The sequence below is a fragment of the Mastigoproctus giganteus genome, chromosome 4 (genome assembly GCF_048544385.1).
Source record: "Mastigoproctus giganteus isolate SK-2022 chromosome 4, ASM4854438v1, whole genome shotgun sequence".
NCBI lineage: Eukaryota > Metazoa > Arthropoda > Arachnida > Uropygi > Thelyphonidae > Mastigoproctus > Mastigoproctus giganteus.
In genome coordinates, this window is record NC_143578.1 from 109,168,126 (window position 1) to 109,189,233 (window position 21,108).

General features: G+C 37.1%; 1 protein-coding gene across 3 annotated transcripts in view; it reads right to left on the minus strand.

The window, feature by feature from the left end:
- LOC150086985 (peptidyl-glycine alpha-amidating monooxygenase B-like) overlaps positions 1 to 21,108 on the minus strand; it is a 627,331-nt gene that overhangs the window by 263,021 nt on the left and 343,202 nt on the right. For all 3 annotated transcript variants that reach the window (XM_090372880.1, XM_090372878.1, XM_090372879.1), the window contains one exon: positions 17,062 to 17,405. In XM_090372880.1, coding sequence (XP_090229006.1) covers positions 17,062 to 17,405 — 344 coding nt within the window. The remainder of the gene's footprint in view (positions 1 to 17,061; positions 17,406 to 21,108) is intronic.

Here is a 21,108-nt window from a genome sequence, read left to right on the forward strand (position 1 = left end):
CACAGGGTAGTAACTATTCTGTAGGCAAGGTTTTGTGTTTTGCAATTTATTGTTTTCATTTGATGGAGACTTTTTTTTTTAAAATATGGATGACATAACAGAGACATAAATTATGGAGGATTCAGAAAATGATCATGTAGGTATCGATGTAATATATGAAAATTTTAATTGTCATCACTACACTATGGGTGGCGATGGTTCCAGATAATATTAATTAAGGTGTATCAAGGGGAAATTGCCTCCCCCATGCAAAATGTGTATTATTATTTTATTTATTTATTTTATTTTTTTCTTTTACTTTCACTGATGCTTTACGCTTAATGATGTCCTGGAACACTTTTATAGATCACCCCCCCCCACATCCTATTTAAACGTTTCACAACTGGTCAGTAAAATGACTCAGAGCATGTTTGAAACGTCATTCCCATAACTGACATTTCTGGTATCATACTCAGATTACCATATATTGTTAACACTAGAACTGCCAGCTAGCAAAAATACCTGAAACTGCCATTGCCAGTCATTTGGAGTGTTGTGCATAAAATTGGCTTTAAATCATGTTCTCAACATTTTTAAAATTTTATTTTATCACATAAAAGTAATGTGTCCCATCTATGCTAATGGGATTTTTCCTCTTGCTCAGATTAAGAACCTGAGGGGAGTCATAGATTCAAATTGAGGAAAGACAGTTGTAGAATAGATGTGCAGAAATTTGCCTTTAGCCAGCAGGTAGTTGATTGCTGGAACAGACTTCCATCTCTTGTTGTGGAAGTTGATAGCTAAAATAAATTTAAGGCTGAGCTGGACAAGCATTTGGAGTGAATAGATGGGTGAAATGGGAGGGGGTTTTTTTTGGCTGATGCTGCATAAGCTTGCTTTCTTGCATCATATGCCTCAACTAATGGTAAATCAAGCAGAAAACGAGTCAGATGACGATCATGAAAATGAGTTAGATGATTTGAATACAGCAACAGAAATTGAGGAGTTAGCTTTTGCCGATAAAACAGATCTAATTGCTAATGCTAATGCAATAATCACCTCTTTGTTCCTGATGGCAAAATTCCTGTATATCATTGAAAGAAACCCATGAGCTGTACTTGCAGCCTGTTTATACTGCTCAGTAAATTTCATGTGAATCTGTACAATCACTGTAGGAATTTTACTTTTTTCTTCCTTGAGTGCAGTATCACTCATTTGGAACATTATTCTTAGATTACTGCTACCCAACCGGTGAAATACCACCACTTTGCTTATTGGAGGCTTGAAGTGGTGAAACCCATGTTTAGTCTTTAGAGCAAAATTTATTTCTGGCATCCCCCTCCCCCCATACTTCTCCTTCAACCCATGCAAGGTACTAAGTACTATAGGTTTTGATACCTTTCGTGTTTGGGGTTTTCATAAAAAAAAAAAAAAAAAAAAAAAACCCTTAACTGTCACTTCTCGGCACATCTGGATAATTTTTTTAGGCCTCAGTGTAATAAACCTTGATTTCTATTCTTAACCAGCCTACCAATCATCTGTAAACTCAGACATTAAAGTTGTGTCAAAGTTTGCAGAAAAAAATAACAAAGGACCAAGCACTTCCCTGAAGAACTGTATAAATATCTTTAGTCCAAAAAAAGCAGTACCTATTAATAACCACTCTCTCCTTCTGCTACATGTCCACCATCACTTCATCAAAAGCATTTCCCCCAAAAACTACAATACTCCAATTTTTATAGAGGCTTTTGTGGAACAAAATCAAAAGATTTGCTGAAATCCAAGTATATGATGTCAGAATTATTTTTTGCTTCCAGTTTCTTTGTTACTATGTTATAGTAACAAATCAGATTGATCAGTCAAGTTCATCCCTTAAGAAATCTGTATTGTGATTGCCATATAACTGCATTTCCGTCAAGGTGAATCTGTATTACTTCATTAATCAGATTCCATTATTTTGCCCAGAACAGAAATCAAGCTTGCAGGTCTGTAATTATTCACACTTCTTATGTTCTCCTATATGAACAGCTAGGGCTTCTTTCCCGGGATCTTTCATGTTTTTATTGATTTTTTAATTCCCGGGAATTAAAAAAATTCCCCTTAAATTTCCCCAGGAACATTAAATTGTCTTAAATGAAAAATGCCAGTTGGCAACCCCGAACAAACACAGTACCTTGTGATGAACCTACTGCTTTGCTCAGTTACTGCCTGTGGCCTGTGCTTTAAGCAACTCATTGAATTTGAATCATGTGATAAGTCTCAATATAGCAGATATTAGTTAGTTAGCAGTTAATACTGGTCATGTGCAGCTTCAAATTTCAACTGCAGTGTGTATTCTTTTTACCTTCCCTGCAATTTTTTGTATCATTCATAGTATTAGATTTTAAATTCAAATCCCCATGACTAATTCAAAATCTTTTGTTTGGCAATATTTCATAAAGAACTCTAAAGAAGACAGCGCAAAATGCATAAAATGTCATGCCATGACTGGTCAACTATTGATTTCATTCGACGCTTAAAATTGAGGCACTCCATAGATAAGATAACTACGTCTGCACCTGCAAGCATTGAAGATGTCAATTATGTCATCACAGGTAAGTGCAAAACAGCTCAGAACAGCGAAGCATGCTCTTCTGCAGGTAAACGAAAGGGAACATTACTAACATGCTATGTAAAAAGGATAGGTGGAACAGGACAAGGGTATGTCTGCCAGGGCAAAGGTTGATGACATTGTAGAGAGGATATCATCTTTTAAGGGCACAAAAGGTGATATTGTTGTAAACGTTGACACTAATGATAGTAAGAGTAGGAGACCAGCAGAATTACTTAACAAGTACAGGTCACTGTTGAAAAAAAGCTGTGAATTAAGGTTGAAATTCAAAGGGTCTACAATTCTGCCCAGACACGATAGGAGGGAATATATGATGAGAGTCTTGTCGATCAGTTCGGCCCTGGAAAGACTGTGCAAGGCTTAAGGGATAGAATTTTTTTCAGCGTGGTCTGTACTTGTTAACAGGAGAGACTGCTTCTACAGGGATGGGATACACTTAAATAGAAAAAAGTGCAAGTATATTTGTTGATGCTATCAAGGCAGGGTTAGGTGGGTCGGAAAACTGCTAGCTTGGGGGGGGGATACAAGGATTAATAGATTAACAGTAGCCACTGGCAGAGGTGAAAGTGATTCTTGCACTGCTTCTACTGGAATGAGCAGCAGTCTGGAAAACAAGATGCAGGGTATTTCAGAGACTGCTGGGAGTCATTGCGGTACAAGTAAACATGTGGGTTGTGTTAGGGTAGCTAAGAATAGGAACAGGTGTATGTATACTTGCATGTACACCAATGCGAGGAGTTTGGTAAATAAATTTGATGAATTTGAGGTATTGCTCAAAACATCAAAGCCAGACATTGTTCGGATATCAGACACGTCGTGTCACACAGATATAAGTAATACAGAATTGGAATTTGGGGAGTAAAACGTGTACGGGAAGGATAGACAGGATAGGAAGGGAGGAGGGTTTATGCGATTAGTTAAGAAACACATAAAATCCAAGGAAGTGAAGTCAGTCGACATCGCTGGACAGTGAATGTCGAGTCAGATTGGTGTGACATAAGCATTGGGAGATCAAAATTCAGAGTTGGAGTGTGTTATAGGCCTAATGACTCTGATGAGTATAACAAGAAACTGTATAGGGATATAGAGTGGGCCAGTAAATCACAGAGTCTTATAATAGGGGATTTTAATTTCCCAGATACTGACTGGAATTTGTGGGGTGGTCACTCACTCACTAGCAAGGCTTTTGTGGATTTATTGGATGATTGTTTTCTACAGCAGCAACTAGAGCAAGTAATATTCTTGATCTGATTATCAGTAGTGATTCTTTGTGCATTAAGAATCTGCAGATAAAGCAACCACTAGGTGGCAGTGATCACAGTCGCTGAAGTGGGATTTACTCAAAGATGTAACTACCATCAAGGGTAAAGAGAAGGGTTTTTGCTTTTGTAAAGGCGACTACAGTGTTCTAAGATAGCATTTAAATTCTATACGGTGGGACCAACTGATGTTATTACCAACAGCAAATTCAAAATGGGAAGCATTCAAAGAATTTATCTTGGAAGCTACTAGGCTTTACATACCAACTAAGAAAGATTGTTCAAGGTTTAGGCCTAAGTGGATGTCAGATGAACTAATGAGACATATGGCAGAGAAGAAAAATGCATGGGATACACATAAATTAATGGGTGACACAGAAGCCTATGACAGATATAAGCTGGTCTGTAACCAAGTCACAAAGGAGGTTAGGCAGGCAAAGGAAGATTACGAGAAAACTTTGGCAAATGATGCAAAGAAAAACAGCAAATAGTTTTACTTATATAAACTCTAGAAAGAAGGGGATGAATCAGATTGGTCCACTGGATATCGATGGTTCAACTGTTGATGATCCTGCTCAGGCAGCTAACAAACTAAATGCGTATTTTGCATCTACATTGATACATGAGGAGTTATTCAGGGAGGGGAATGCCACAGGTGAATTAAACTCTGGCAGTGAGCTTAGATTATTTTGTAATAACTGAGAGTAAAGTGGAGGAGAAATTGTTGAAGATAGACAAAAGAAAGGCACCTGGGGTGGATGGGATCTATGCAGTTATATTAAAGGAGACACCAAAGGAACTAAGCAAACCCTTAGCCATAATTATGAGAGATTCCTTGGACTCAGAGGAGGTACCTATGCACTGGAAATGTGCAAATGTGACCCCAATTCACAAAGGAGAATCAAAGGGCGACATAAGTAATTACAGACCTGTTAGTTTAACTTCTGTTCCAGGGAAATTAATGGAGACACTGATTAAAAAAGCAGTGCATGATTATATAGACAAGACTTCAGTTATAACTCAGACACAGCATGGTTTTGTTAAGGGGAAGCCTTGTCTGACCAATTTGATTAAATTCTATTATGTGGTCACAAAGGAACTGGATGAAGGGAATTACTTTGGTATCATATATTTGGATCTTAGAAAGGCTTTTGATACTGGTGCACATGGAAGACTGCTGCACAAATTGGAGCAGTGTGGAGGCAAATTGCTTCTATGGATAAGGGGATGGTTGAGTGGGAGAGGACAGAGAATGGTAATCAATGGACACTGATCTTTGTGGACTAATGTTATTAGTGGAGTCCCTCAGGGTTCAATGTTAGGTCCATTGTTGTTTTCTGTATTTATAAATGATATTGATGATGGTATATCAAGCTTAATGTCCAAATTTGCAGACGATACGAAGGTTGGCAGAGTTGTTTAGGACAGTACGGTGCTGCCAAAGGATCTAGAAAGGTTGAACGGATGAGCTGAGAGGGGGGCAAATGAAGTTTACCATTGACATATGTAAAGTACTATATAATGCAAGCAGTAACCCCAGAGTGACTTATCAACTCTGTGGTACTACACTGACAGTGGTAGAGAATGAAAAGGACCTGGGGGTAATTGTGTAGGCAGATATGAAGTTTTCTGAGCAGTGCAAATGGTCTGCGAGAGTAGCTCAGTGTCTTGTCAATGATATATAGGAATTTTTCTAGCAGGGATAAGGAGGTGATTATCCCCTTGTATAAAGCAATGGTCAGGCCACACCTTGAGTACTGTATGAAGGTCTGGAGGCCTCATTTTAAGTAGGATGTAGAGCTGTTGGAAAGAGTACAGAGAAGGGCAACAAGATTAGTGAATGGAACAAAGGGTTGCTCTTACGAAGAAAGGCTTAAATTTTGCAAATTACAGTGTCTGAAGACTAGACACCTGCGAGGTGATCTGATTGAGGTGTATAAAGCCTTGAATGGTTTGAGCATGCTCAATGCTGATGGGATTCTTCCTCTTGCTCAGAATAATCACCTGAGAGCGCATAAATTCAAATTGAGGAAAGACAGATGTAGGATAGATGTGTGGAAGTTGGCCTTTAGCCAGCGAGTAGTTGGTTGGTGGAACAGACTTCCATCCTTTGTTGTGGAAGTTGATAGACTAAATAAATTTAAGGCTGAGCTGGACAGATATTTGGAAGGAATGGAGGGGAAAATGGGAGAGGGTTTTTTTTTTTTTTTTTTGGCTGATGCTGCATAAGCTTGCTTTCTTGCTATGCCTCTACTAATGCTAATGCTAAAAAAATATTTTGTCAAGGAGAAAGAAACTCTATAAGAAATTATAAGCAAACTTGTTCTTGTAGATGGATTCACTGCAAATGCAATTACAAAGATTAAACTTCATAAGACAGGCAATATGAGACAATGGTTATTCTTTTCCTTGAAATGCTAGCGCTGTAATGAGTATTATATATAAAGAATATGATATTATAATCAAGGCCCAAGTGAAAAAAAAATTAAATGGAGGTTCTAAGTTTAGCATATCTCTTGATGAGTATTCTTCACTGAAAAATAGACGATACCTAAATCTGAACGTACATACGGATGAAGGAAAATTTTGGAATGGTAAGAATTCTTGACTCTTTTTTTTGCAGATGAAGCTGTTAAAGCAGTAGAAGCTAAGGAAGAAGAATTTGGAATGAGTACTATTCAGAGGCACATTGTTGCATGTGCAATTGTGATGATTAAATTTGAAAAATTAATGAGCTGCCATAATCACTTATGTTATGCACATGACATACACCTGGCTGTATGTCATGTATTTTATAAGAAAATAATCGATTCAGGTAGAAATCCTATTCAAGGAGGGGAATGCCAGAGGTTATTTAAACCCTAACAGGGAGCTAAGTGATTTTGTAGTAAATGAGAGCAAAGTGGAAGAGAAATTGTTGAAATTAAACATAAGGAAGGCACCTGGGGTGGATGGGATCTATCCAGTAACATTAAAAGCAGCAGCAAAGGAAATAAGCAAACCCTTAGCTATAACTATGAGAGCTTTCTTAGACTCAGTGGAGGTCCCCATGGACTGGAGGTGTGCAAATGTATCCCCAATTCACAAAGGGAGTTCAAAACGTGGCACAAGTAACTATAGACCTGTTAGTTTAAATTGTGTTCCGGGGAAAATATGGAGTCACTGGTGATGGAAAGAAACACTCCAGGATCATCTATACAAGATTGCAGTAATAATTAAGACACAGCATGCGTTTTTTAAAGGGAGGTCTTGTCTGACCAGTTTGACTGGATACTATGATGTGGTCACAAAGGAACTGGAGGCAAAAAATAAATTTGATATCATATACAGTGAAACTTCTCCTAATGGACACCTCTCGTTAACGGACATCTCTCTACAACGGACATTTTCAAATTCCCCAAAACACCTCCATTGGTTTTAATGAGTTTTCAGCTTCTGTCTAGTGGACATGCTCTGTAACGGACGCGGACAGGCAATCTGCACTGTTTCGTTTAGATTAGCACTTAATCTGATCTCCCCATAACGGACAGCGGGCGAGCTTACGGCCCTTTTTCTAGGAACGTTTCTTCCACATATTGGCTCAATCGTGTGTTTATTTTCTATTTCCGATTCTCTGAATTTTATCAAGGTTTACGTCACGGTTCTAAAACCTTTTTCAAGAATTTTAAGGCACGTATAAAACTTCTGATGAATTCGGTGCATGCAGGGGGGGAATTTTGTCGGCCTTTCGTCTTTTGAGTTTCAGTTTTCAGTTTTGTTCAGTGTCGTGTTAAGTGCACAATGTCTTCTCGTAAACATTTAACTTTAAAAGATAAAGTCGAACTCATTAATGCGTATGATCGGCAAAAAAATAGTGTTCGCAATCTCGCTGCAAAATTCAAAATTGGGAAGACGCAAGTAAGCGACATCCTAAAGAAAAAAAAATGAACTGCTCAAACAATTTTGGTAACACGGAAATGATCAGGTTCAAAAATCATTCCCGAAAACTGTTGGACTTCAAACTGACAATGTTACGTATGAGTGGTTTTGTCGCGAACATGCTAAAAAAATTCCCATTAATGGGCCTATTATTAGGGAAAAGGCTTTGGAGGTTGCGAAATCTATGGGAGTAAATGAGTTCAAAGCCTCTGCGGGATGCTAGACAAGTTCAAAACTCGGCATCAAATTTCTTGGAAAACCGTAAGTGGTGAAGGTTGATACAGGGGTTGTAACAGAGTTGGACCGTCAAATTGGAAGATTTATGTCATGATTTTGAAGCTAAGGATATTTACAACTGTCACGAAACAGGGTTGTTTTTTAAAGCTCTTCCTGAAAAAACAATGAGTCTAAAAAATGAAAAGTGCCAGGGTGGAAACATTTCTGAGGAACGCTTGACTGTACTATTGTGTACAAATATGCTGGGAGACTTTGAACAACCTCTTGTTATAGGAAACCACAAAATCCTCGTTGTTTCAAGGGCGTAAAGTTGAATCTTTTGGATGTTGACTGGAAGTCTAATAAAAAAGCGTGGATGACATGAGATATCATGAGCGAATGGATAAGTCACTTTAAACAAAACATGATTCGTTAAAACAGAAAAATTATTCCTTTCATGGATAATGCTGCATCTCACCCGCACATTGAATTGTAGAACATTCAAATCGTTTTCCTGCCACCAAACACATCTGCAGTGTCAGCCCTTGGATCAAGGGATAATAAAAAATTTTTAAACTTCACTACAGAAAACGTGTTTTAAGACATCTCATTGCAAACATGAACGATGTAACATGTGCGAGTGACCTTGCAAAGAAAATCAGCATCCTAGATGCGATTCAATGGATTTCCTCTTCAGTAAACGCAATTAGAAAACAAACTGTCGTGCTGTTTTGTAAATTCTGGTTTCTCAAACGCAAAAATTGAAGTTGTGAACAGCAATGTGGAGCACCAAGAAGAACAAGAACTTCAACATCGATTGATAATATACAATACTTCCGCTACAAGTGACCCTGGCTTCAAAGATATAGACTCGAACCTCACTACAGAAGATGGTGCTCTAGATATCAACGACATTATCATCGATATTTTTCAAGAAGTTCCTCATGAGGATGAAGAAATGGAAGGAGGTCATTCTGTCGAAGAACATATTAACGACGAACCACAATGAAAATAGAAGAAGCGCTCATGCAAATAAATCGTTTAAAAATGTTTTTCGCCGCCTGAAGAAGATACTGAAGGACTTTCGATGGTTTCTTCACTCCAAACAAATGTTGAAAACAAAATTATCCACCGGAAGAAGGTGCAGAAGAAAATAAGTGATTACTGTATGTATTTTTCTTAAGATAAAGTCATAATATGCATAGCACAATTGTATGTATATTATTTACAAAAATATTGCGCAAAATCTGTATATAATTTAATTTAATTTTACATTAAACGTTTAACGATTTTTCTTTATCTCTTGTGTATGTAATTGTATATTATTTACAAAAATATTGTTCAAAATCTGTATATATTTTAATTTAATTTTACATTAAACGTTTAACGATTTTTCTTTCTTTTTTTTTTCTCCCTCAGACTTCTTGTTAGCGGACACTTCTCTCTAACGGACACATTTTCATTCCCCATGGCTGTCCGTTAAAGGGAAGTTTCACTGTACTTGGATTTCAGGAAAGCTTTTGATACTGTTGCACATGGAAGACTGCTGTACATATAGGAGCGGTATGGCATTAAGGGCAAGTTGCTACAATGGATAAAGGAATGGATGAGTGGGAGATGACAGAGAGTGGTAATCAATGGACGCTGCTCTTCATCGATTAATGTTATTAATGGCGTTCCCCAGGGTTCGGTGCTGGGCCCATTGTTGTTTTGTGTATTCATCAATGATACTGATGAAGGTACATCAGGCCTAATGTTGAAGTTTGCAGATGATAGAAAGGTTGGCAGGATTGTTAACGACAGTAAAGACAGTATTGTATTGCAACTGGATCTAGATAAGTTAGGCAAATGGGCTGAGAAGTGGCAACTGAATTTTAACATTGACAAATGCAAGGTACTGCATGTGGGTAGCAGTAACCCAAGAGAAACATACCAACTGTGTGGTACTACACTGAGGGAGTGGAGAGAAAAAAAGGGATCATGGGGGTAATTGTGCAGTCAGATATGAAGTTCACTGATCAGAGTAGAAGGGTTGCCAGAGAAGCTCATGGAGACCTGTCAATAATATATAGTAATTTTGCTAGCAGGGACAAGGTCCCTGCTAGCAAAACTGGATATGTGATTATCCTCTTGTACAAGGCAATGGTCAGGCCACACCTTGAATACTGTGAAAGACGTAGATTTGCTAGAATGAGTACAAAGAAGGGCAACAAGATTGGTGAAACTTTCTTGATGCGCTTACCAAGAAAGGCTTAGTTCTGCAAATTGCAGTGCCTTGAGACTAGGCACATGCAAGTTGATGTGAGGTGTATAAGGCTTTGAATTGGTTGAGCAAGCTCAATGCTCATGGGATTCTTTCTCTTGCTCAGATTAAAAACCTGAGGGGGGCATAGATTCAAATTGAGGAAAGATAGTTGTAGATGTGTGGAAAGTTGCCTTTAGCCAGCAGGTAGGTGATTGCTGGAACAGGCTTGCATCTCTTGTTGTGGAAATTGATATTTTAAATAAATTTAAGGTTGAGCTGGACAGGCATTTGGAGTGAATGGATGAGTGAAATGGGAGGTTTTTTTTTTTTTTTTAACTGATGTTACATAACTTGCTTTCTTGCCTCATGTGCCTCAACTAATGCTAAATCAAGCAGAAAACAAGTCAGATGACGATCATGAAAATGAGTTAGATGATTTGAATACAGCAACTGAAATTGAGGAGTTAGCTTTTGCTGATAAAACAGATCTAATTGCCAATGTAGATGAAAAAAAAAAAGCAGCAAAAAAAAATTTACAGATATTAATGAAACTATAAAAAAAGTAAGAAAAATTGTAAAAATATTGATGAGTCTGCTGACGAGGCTAGTAGGAGCCAGACGTGTTCAAAGCCGCTGTGGATTTTTTTTTATTTATTGATTTGAAATTATTGTTTTTCTAAAACTTTTGATTTAAATTTAGGAGTATAGCATTATTTTGTGATTTTCTGATTAATCTGGTGTATTTATTCTTTACTCGGCCTGATAAGTGCATAAAAGTATCGGTAAGGGTATCAAATCCACAAGTTGCAACTCCGCTGAACGAGAAGTTTTTTAGACATATTTAGCTGCTTTATTGAATATTTTTTACATCAAATTATTTTCTGTAAGTAGCTTACAGACCTAGTAAGGATCGTTAGTTTATTCTGAATTGAGACAGCGAGATTTGAAAGTTATTTAATACTTAATTGTCCGTAGATTTACCGTTCGTAACTTGCCGCCTTTGTCATACGATACGTTATATACCGAACTAGATAGCGTTTGATGAAGTATAGGTTATAATATTGTCAGTTGATCGGTAGAATCTATTAAATTTGTTGAACTTCGTTGTCAATTAAATTGTACTTTTAACTAAATAGATATAACGACTTAGATTACAAACATAACATAATTAATTAATATATAACTGATACGGAAGTTATATAAAGCGAACTCGTAGATAATTAATAATTATAACTATGTTGGGATACAAGTTTAGGGTTATAATTTTGAACTGAAATTGAAATTTTATTGAAATTAATAGAAATAATGACTCAAACCAGAGCAGCAAAGCAAAAGGCTCAAGCTAATGAAAGTACCGTGGCTGAGAGGAGAACTGAGGGGGGCAGTTGCCTTCTGAATCACAGCCTTTTAAAATGCACTGCTTGCATGATGTTTGTGGAGCATTCGGGTACGGGACATGATATTGCCATGGGGGATGTGTTTGTGTGTGCGCGATGCAAGAAGTGTATCGAAATCAGGCAACAACTCAGCGTTGTTATGGGCCTATATGAGAGCTCGAAGGACAGGATGGATGCCCTCAAAGGAATTAAATTGAGAGGCCCATCAAGCTCTCAGCTGCCCCCATCAACGCCAGAGCTTGCACTTGGTCATCACGCAACACAGGGGCAACCCAAAAGGCAGAATGCGCTGGTCCCACAGGAACTAGTAGTTGTTGGTGACTCTATTGTCAGGGAAACGGGGAAAATGCTTTGTAAAAAGGATAGGTGGAACAGGACCAGGGTATATCTGCCAGGGGCAGAGGTTGATGACGTTATAGAGCAGATATCATCTTTTAAGGGCACAAAAGGTGATATAGTTGTACACGTTGTCACTAATGATATCAAGAGTAGGAGACCGGCAAAATTACTTAACAAGTACAGGTCACTGTTGAAAAAAAGCCGTGAATTAGGGTTGAATTTGAAAGTGTCTACAATTCTGCCCAGACACGATAGGAGGGAGTATATGATGAGAGCCTTGTCGATCAATTCGGCCCTGGAAAGATTGTGCAGGGCTCAAGGGGTAGAATTTTTTTCAGCCTGGACTGTACTAGTTAACAGGAGAGACTGCTTCTACAGGGATGGGATACACTTAAATAGAAAGGGTGCAAGAATATTTGCTAATGCTATCGAGGCAGTGTTAGGTGGGTCAGAAAACTGCTAGCTTGGGGGGGAGTCAAATATTAATAGATTAACAGTAGCCACTGGCAGAGGTGAAAGAGATTTTTGCACTGCTTCTATTGGAATGAGAAGAAGCCTGAAAAACAAGATGCAAAATATTTCAGGGACATGTATACTTGCGTGTACACCAATGCTAGGAGTTTAGTAAATAAATTTGATGAATTTGAGGTATTGCTCAAAACATCAAAGGCAGATATTAACAGGAGAGACTGCTTCTACAGGGATGGGATACACTTAAATAGAAAGGGTGCAAGAATATTTGCTAATGCTATCGAGGCAGTGTTAGGTGGGTCAGAAAACTGCTAGCTTGGGGGGGAGTCAAATATTAATAGATTAACAGTAGCCACTGGCAGAGGTGAAAGAGATTTTTGCACTGCTTCTATTGGAATGAGAAGAAGCCTGAAAAACAAGATGCAAAATATTTCAGGGACATGTATACTTGCGTGTACACCAATGCTAGGAGTTTAGTAAATAAATTTGATGAATTTGAGGTATTGCTCAAAACATCAAAGGCAGATATTGTTGGGATATCAGAGACGTGGTGTCGCACAGATATAAGGAATGTAGAACTGGAATTTGGGTAGTACGACGACTACAGAAAGGATAGACAGGATAGGATGGGAGGAGGGGTTAGTTAAGAAACATATAAAATCCAAGGAAGTGAAGCCAGTCAACATCGCTGTACAGTGCAGTGTCAAGTCAGTTTGGTGTGACATAAGCATTGGGAGATCAAATTTAAGAGTGTGTTATAGGCCTAATGACTCCAATGAGTATAATAAGAAACTGTACGGGGAAATAGAATGGGCCAGTAAATCAGAGAGTCTTATAATGGGGGATTTTAATTTCCCAGATATTGACTGGAATTTGGGGGCTGGTCACTCACACACACTAGCAAGGCTTTTGTGGATTTATTGGATGATTGTTTTCTACATCAGCATGTTCGGGAGGCAACTAGAGGGAGTAATACTCTTGATTTGATTATCAGTAGTGATTCTTCATGCATTAAGAATCTGCAGGTAAATGAACCACTAGGTGGCAGTGATCACAGTGTGCTGATGTGTGATTTACTCAAAGAGGTAACTACCATTAGGGGTAAAGGGAAGGGTTATTGCTTTTGTAAAGGCGACTACGATGGACTGAGACAGTATTTAAATTCTATGCAGTGGGACAAACTGATGATGTTACCAACAGCAAATTCAAAATGGGAAGCATTCAAAGAACTTATCTTGGAAGCTACTAGGCTTTACATACCAACTAAAAAATATTGTTCAAGGTTAGGCATAAATGGATGTCAGATGAACTAATGAGACATATGGTAGAGAAGAAAAATGCATGGGATACATACAAATTAACACGTGACACAGAAGCCTATGATAGATACAAGTTGATCTGTAACCAAGTTACAAAGCAGGTTAGGCAGGTGAAGGCAGATTACGAGAAATCTTTGGCAAGGGATGCAAAGAAAAACAGCAAAGAGTTCTTTACTTATGTAAACTCTAGAAGGAAGGGGATGAATCAGATTGGTCCAATTGATATTGATGGGTCAACTGTTGATGATCCTGCTCAGGTAGCTAACAACCTAAATGAGTATTTTGCATCGACATTCACATATGAGGAGTTATTCAGTGAGGGGAATGCCAGAGGTGTATTCAACTCTGGCAGTAAGCTAGAGAATCTTGTAATAACTGAGAGTAAAGTGGAGGAGAAATTGTTGAAGATAAACAAAAGAAAGGCACCTGGGGTGGATGGGATCTATCCAGATATATTAAAGGAGGCAGCAAAGGAAGTAAGCAAACCCTTAGCCATAATTATGAGAGCTTCCTTGGACTCAGAGTAGGTACCCACAGACTGGAGATGTGCAAATATGACCCTAATTCACAAAGGAGGATCAAAGGCTGACACAAGTAATTATAGACCTGTGAGTTTAACTTCTGTTCCAGGAAAATTAATGGAGGCACTGGTTAATGAAGCACTGCTGGTTGATCTACACCAGACTTCAGTTATAGCTCGGACACAGCATGGTTTTGTTAAGGGGAAGTCTTGCCTGACCAATTTGATTAGATACTATGATGCAGTCACAAAAGAACTGGATGCAGGAAATAACTTTGATATTATATACTTGGATCTTAGAAAGGCTTTTGATACTGTTGCACATGAAAGACTGCTGCACAAATTGGAGCAGAGTGGCACTGGAGGCAAATTGCTGCCATGGATAAAGGGGTGGTTGAGGGGGAGAAGACAGAGAGTGGTAATCAATGGACTAATGTTATTAGTAGACTAATGTTATTAGTGGAGTCTCTCAGGGTTCAGTGTTGACTCCATTATTGTTTTCTGTATTTATGAATGATATTGATGATGGTATATCAAGCTTAATGTCCAAGTTTGCAGACGATACGAAGGTTGGCAGGGTTGTCAAGGACACTACTGACACTATGCTGCTGCATTGGGATCTGGAAAGGTCGAGCAGATGGGCTGAGAGGCGGCAAATGCAGTTTACTATTGACAAATGTAAAGTACTACATACCCCAAAGCAACGTATCAACTCTGCGGTACTACACTGACAGTGGTAGAGAATGAAAGGGACCTGGGGGTGGTTGTGCAGGCAGATATGAAGTTCTCTGGGAAGTACAGACGGGTGGAAGAGTAGCTCATGGTGTATTGTCAATGATATATAGGAATTTTTCTAGCAGGGATAAGGAGGTGATTATTCCCTTGTATAAGGCAATGGTCAGGCCACACCTAGAGTACTGTATACAGGTCTGGAGGCCTCATTTCAAGAAGGATGTAGAGCTGCTGGAATGAGTAAAGAGAAGGGCAACAAGATTAGTGAATGGAACAAAGGGGTTCTCTTACGAAGAAAGGCTTAAGTTTTGCAAATTACAGTGTCTGGAGACTAGGCACCAGCGAGGTGATCTGATAGAGGTGTAGAAAGCCTTGGTTGGTTTGAGCATGCTCAATGCTGATGGGATTCTTCCTCTTGCACAGAATAATCACCTGAGAGGGCATAAATTCAAATTGAGGAAAGACAGATGTAGGATAAACGTGTGGAAATTTGGCTTTAGTCAGTGGGTGGTTGGTTGGTGGAACAGACTTCCATCCGTTGTCGTGGAAGTTGATAGCCTAAATAAGTTTAAGGCTCAGCTGGACAGGTATTTCGAACGAACAGAGGGGTGAAGTGGAAGTGGGTTTTTTTTTTTTTTTTTTGGCTGATGCTGCATAAGCTTGCTTTTTTGCATCAAATGCCTCTACTAATGCTAATATTCAGGATATTCCCTCTCAAGAATGAAATCCTTCAAAACTACGTGAAAGCAGAACATGGTTGCGAAAAGATGCTAATTTTAGATTTGAAAACTCACTGGGACAGTTAATTGGGTATGATTGAGAGATTTTTAGAAACAAGCACAGAAGTTTCTAAAGCGTTAATTGATATTAAAGAAAAGCAAAGTCTAGCGAATTAAGAATTTGATGTCCTGAGATATTGTTTTAACCTTACAGCCAATAAAAACTGATTGGTGCAGAGAAATTATGCAGCTGTGATGGAACTCTGCTAACTGCTGAAGGAATATTTGCTTTCATTATTAATGAGTTACAAAAACAAAAGTCAGAATTCTGGCTTTTGTCAGAAGTCAGAAAAAGATGAAAAACTTTGTTATAAAATGGATTAATGAGAGAAGGAATACGACTTTGGTAGGCCTGCTTCAGTATTTAAATTCTGGGGAAAATTATGTGAAAATTCTGCAGTGACATCTGGCCTTCCATCATTACCAAACAAAGAATCATTATTTGAATTTGCTAAGATGACATTCGTTAGACTCTTCAACGAAGGTGAATCTCCACTTAGCCCCAACTCTTCACAATCAGCAGATGAAGAAAATCAAGAAATTGACAAACCCATGAGTTTCATGACTTTGAGAGATAAGTCAGAAGCAGTGATTCAATCTAAGAAAACTTGTGCGATCTTCAAATTATTAACTTACAAAACCATACATGGTTTTGTATAAACCATAAAGTTCCATAAGGGAAACACTACAGAATCATGATGTGACTCAGCAATTTAACATCTCTTGTGTGTTTTTCATCTGTATTGCTTCAGTCATCGGCATATGCCAGTAGTCATTATCATTAATTAAATTTATCATACAGATGAAACTTAATTATGCAATGAAGTTCCATGTAATTATTATAAATAATGCATAGCATCATCAGCTTGAGAAGTTGATGATATATGAAGCGAACACTATCAAGCAAGGTTAAAAATGGTATTTTTACCTTTTTGCATAAACCCAAATTTACTGTGTGATGGCATTTCGAGAAGACTTTTTTTAGCATACTTCCCCCTCCACACAACTGGTAACTCTTCTTTGATAGTGGACCTTGAATAAATTTTCTAAGGCCTGATTACAACAGTGTTCATAATACCATTCACAACTTTTGACTATGTTGAGAGAGAGAGAGAGAGAGAGAGAGAGAGAGAGAGAGAGAGAGAGAGAGAGAGAGAGAAAAATGCAAAGGATTTGATAAGTCTCTCTCTCTCTCTCTCTCTCTCTGCTGCAGATAAATAAGTCTTTAAAATTTAATTAGCAACTTTATTTTTAAATGATATTCATATATGCTTACTGAATTCAGGATCTGGAGTATGAGATGAAGCATAATTAAAATTCCACTGGTCCTTAAAGTGATCAATTGCATTTTGATGAGGAGTTACAGGAAGGGAATGGAAGCCTTTTTTATCCAAAACAATATCTGAACTGCTGTATGAGACCAGCTGTTTCCCACTATAGCTTTGATCCAGACTCCCTTCTAATTTGGTACTAGGTTGGAGGGGTTTATCATTATCTGGTGGCAACTCATCAACTAACATAGGAAGTTGTACACCAACACATCGGGAAAATGATCGACCTCCTTCAGCATGGGTGTAATACATGATGTATAAATTGCACATTTCATCACTTGCACTAGATCTATAAAGAAAAAAGGAGAGTTAAAAAATAAGTCCAAGGCCAGGCCTAGAAATAAAACAAGTCAGTAAGTATATATTTCTCTTTCCCCCCACTTCATTTTGTTTCATTATGTATGATTTATTTTTACTTTCACTATTGGTTTGCCATGCTACTGGCATTTGTTTTAATTTATATATACAGTCGGAGCTCTATTGAAATCAATCGTTCGCTTGAAAAAATTTGTTAAACAGAAATTTGAAATATGACCTTTTCAACAATGAAAAATACTGAAATTCAACATTCAGAAATATAGAAAATGATTGAAAATAAATCAGAAATAAGTGGGAATTAATAAATTTTCTAACATTTTAAACAATTAATGTATTAACACATACATATTAAGAAATCAACTTAAGAAATGACTATTGTATATGAATTATTTCGTAAAATATTTGGTTATGTTTTGTTGTATGCTAGATTTTACTGTACATTGTTCATAAAATGTTCGCATTTGTTTAAACACTCAAATATAATTTCTGGCACATTTTTTTTAGACTGAAGGCCTCGGCCCAAAGTTTCAAATGCTGCCAACATTTCATGTTTGGAAGGTTTAATATTACCCTCATTTTCATCCAACTCATTGTTGATATTGTCACTAATTCTTTGAATACTCTCCAAAATGTTGGAGTCACTTGAATATCCAGCTGCTATGACATAATCAACTGATAAAAATTCATCAAGAACAATTTCTCCACTGATCAAACTTGGAGTTCTTCTCAACTTTGCTCAATATCTTGTAGTAGTTCATTCCTCTCATTGCTGTTAATTGGTGTTTTAGCAAAATCTGCTTTTGTGAAACAATTCTTAATCGTTGTTTCTGTCACATTTTGACTACACTTTCGCCAACTATGATATGAACATCCGCAAATCCATAAAAGAATCTATAGATTGGTTGGCTTCTATTCTCAGTATAATTTTTTTCAGTATGCACCTTTGGTAGTGCATTTTCAAATTCATGATAATGGCCTGGTCCATTGATTGCAGTTCAGATGAGGTGTTCGGAGGAAAGAAAACAAGCTTCACATTTGTAAGTTTCAAAATTACCAAGTGAAGGTGGGCAAGGTATCAATGCAATTGTTCTGTTTTCTTTCGTCATCTTTCTATAAAAATTTAAAATCCACTGCTCAAAAATTTCCCTTGTCATTCAAGATTTTTTGTTGTAGTTGTATCCAACTCTAATGACTACTCCTTTGAAACATTGGGGTTGTTTACTTTTTGCCTATTACCAAAAGCTTCAGTTTTTCATTACCAACCATATTTGTGCCAAACAAGACTGTAATTCTATCCTTACTATTTTTACCACCTAAACAAACATTTATCACCTTTTAAAACTCAGTGTCTTGTTCGGCAAACATTTAAAAAATAGACCTATTTCATCAATGTTATGTCTTTGGGTTCGTAGTCCTCCATAGTTTTTTTTTCAAAACTGTTTCTTTCCAATGGGTTCAGTTTTTTTTTACAACTCCACTTTCACCAGAAATAACTTTTTTGAGTAAACCACAGCACTTTAAATTTGTCCAGCCAACCAGAAATGGCTTAGAATGTTTTATGCTGCAGAAAAGGTGCATATTCCATAGCCTTTTCTTTTATGGATGGCCCTGATATTGGCATGTCTGGCCTCATCTCCATACAGGCATAATTTTGCATGCCTTTGACTGTGTCCCGTTTCCTCAAACAGCTTGAGAATTGAAACACAGTTTTTCGGAATGGTTGACACACTACTGGCAGGGATACCAAATTTTAAAGCAATTTCTTTTTTTTTAACGTTCTGATCTACACTATTAAGCACTTCCACTTTTTCCACAACACTCAAGGATTTTCTCTCAGACATTGTAAGGTTGCTTGCACAGTAGCTAAAACAAAACTGATCTGGGGACCACTTGTACCTACCATGTAAACAAAGACAGGCGAAATTTAGTGAAAGTAAGGATTACTCATTTCTGTGAAACAAATTCCAGGTTAAAGAAAAATCACTCTCTTCTAATTCTCTAATAAGATAATTACAGAAGAAATCATGTTGACCAGAGTCAATGTCCACATCAGGAATATGCCATAATATTTCCCAATGGCTGTGGACACATAGATAGCAGCTGACCAACACAACGTCTCAGTACAGCAGAGGCGGCTATATAAGTTTTACAGGGACCACTAAATTGCGAAATGTTTTAGTTCTTAATTCGTGTTCTTAAGAATTAATCCATTTAGCTCTTAAAAGCTAAAGGTTTAAAAGGGATTAATTTTTAATCTTTTTAGCTCTTAATTCTATATGTATATATATGTATATATATATATATATATATATATATTTTTTTTTTTTTTTTGTGTTCAAGTTGTGCTTTGTGGTTATAGGAAATTGCATAGCAGTTTAGCTAACAGGAGGCAAAATTCGGTAAGAATTAAGACAGAAATAGACATTCCTGCCCTCATATTACACTAATAGCTTAGAGTGTGGAAAATTTTAGTTGTAGAAAAGTAAACAGTATATGACTGAAGAACATAAAGTTAATGCTCAGTTTATCTGGGAGTGCGATTTTTCGTCCGTGCTAGTAATGACCCTGGACATGGTAGATATGTGTATCTGTAGGTAGTTAAATGTATACAAATATGTAATAATCTTATAATTAATCTTCCACTTAACAATATTGTCTTATACTTAAACTTTTTATTATAATCTTAAACTTGTAGGTAACTGGTTGATATATCTCTTCAGGATGCCATATAATTTCACTATTTCATCAAAATATGCCAAAACAGTCCATAACATTCAATAGTTTCCTGTACATATACCCAGTTGAATATTTACATATATCCTACTCAATGGTTTCCTGTACACATACCGAAGTGGAAGATTAATTATAAGATTATTACATATTTTTATACAGACAACTATCTACAGATACACACATCTACCATGTCCAGAGCTGTTACTGTTCATGTTTAAATTTAAAAAAAAAATTGTTACTAGCACGGACGGGATCTTGCGCTTCTGGATAACCTGAGCATTAACTTTATGTTCTTCAGTCACGTACTGTTCACTTTCCTACAACTAAAATTTTCCACACTGGGCTATTAATGTAATACGAGGGCAGAAGTGTCTATTTCTATCCTAATTACTTACCTAATTTCATCTCCTGTTAGCTAAACTGCTATACAATTGCCAATAACTGCAAAACATGTGTACAAATATATAAATGTACAAATATAAATATATAGGTTATACTAACGAGTTCTATCTTTGCAGCCAGTTGCAAGATAGGCGAGTAGATATACACAAATATAGAAAACACATACACAGAAACACCATAAATTATATATATATATATGAGGTAAAAGTAATAAATCTATTGATAAGTGCGAAGATGGAGGCATAAGTTACACAAAATGGCATTACTAATCAGAGAAGGATAGCCGAAATAGGAAATACTGAAAGCATGAGAGAGAGAGAGAGAGAGAGAGAGAGAGAGAGAGAGAGAGAGAGAGAGAGAGAGAGAAAAAAAGGTGTGATTATCCTATATGATAAAACAAGTAAAAAAAAATTTAAACAGTTTAAAAAAAAATTTTAAATTCAATTCCTACTTAGGTCAACAACGAACTTACGACTTCAAAAATTTATCAAAAAATTATTGATTTTCGCAAGAATTGAACTCGCATTCTTCACCTTCAC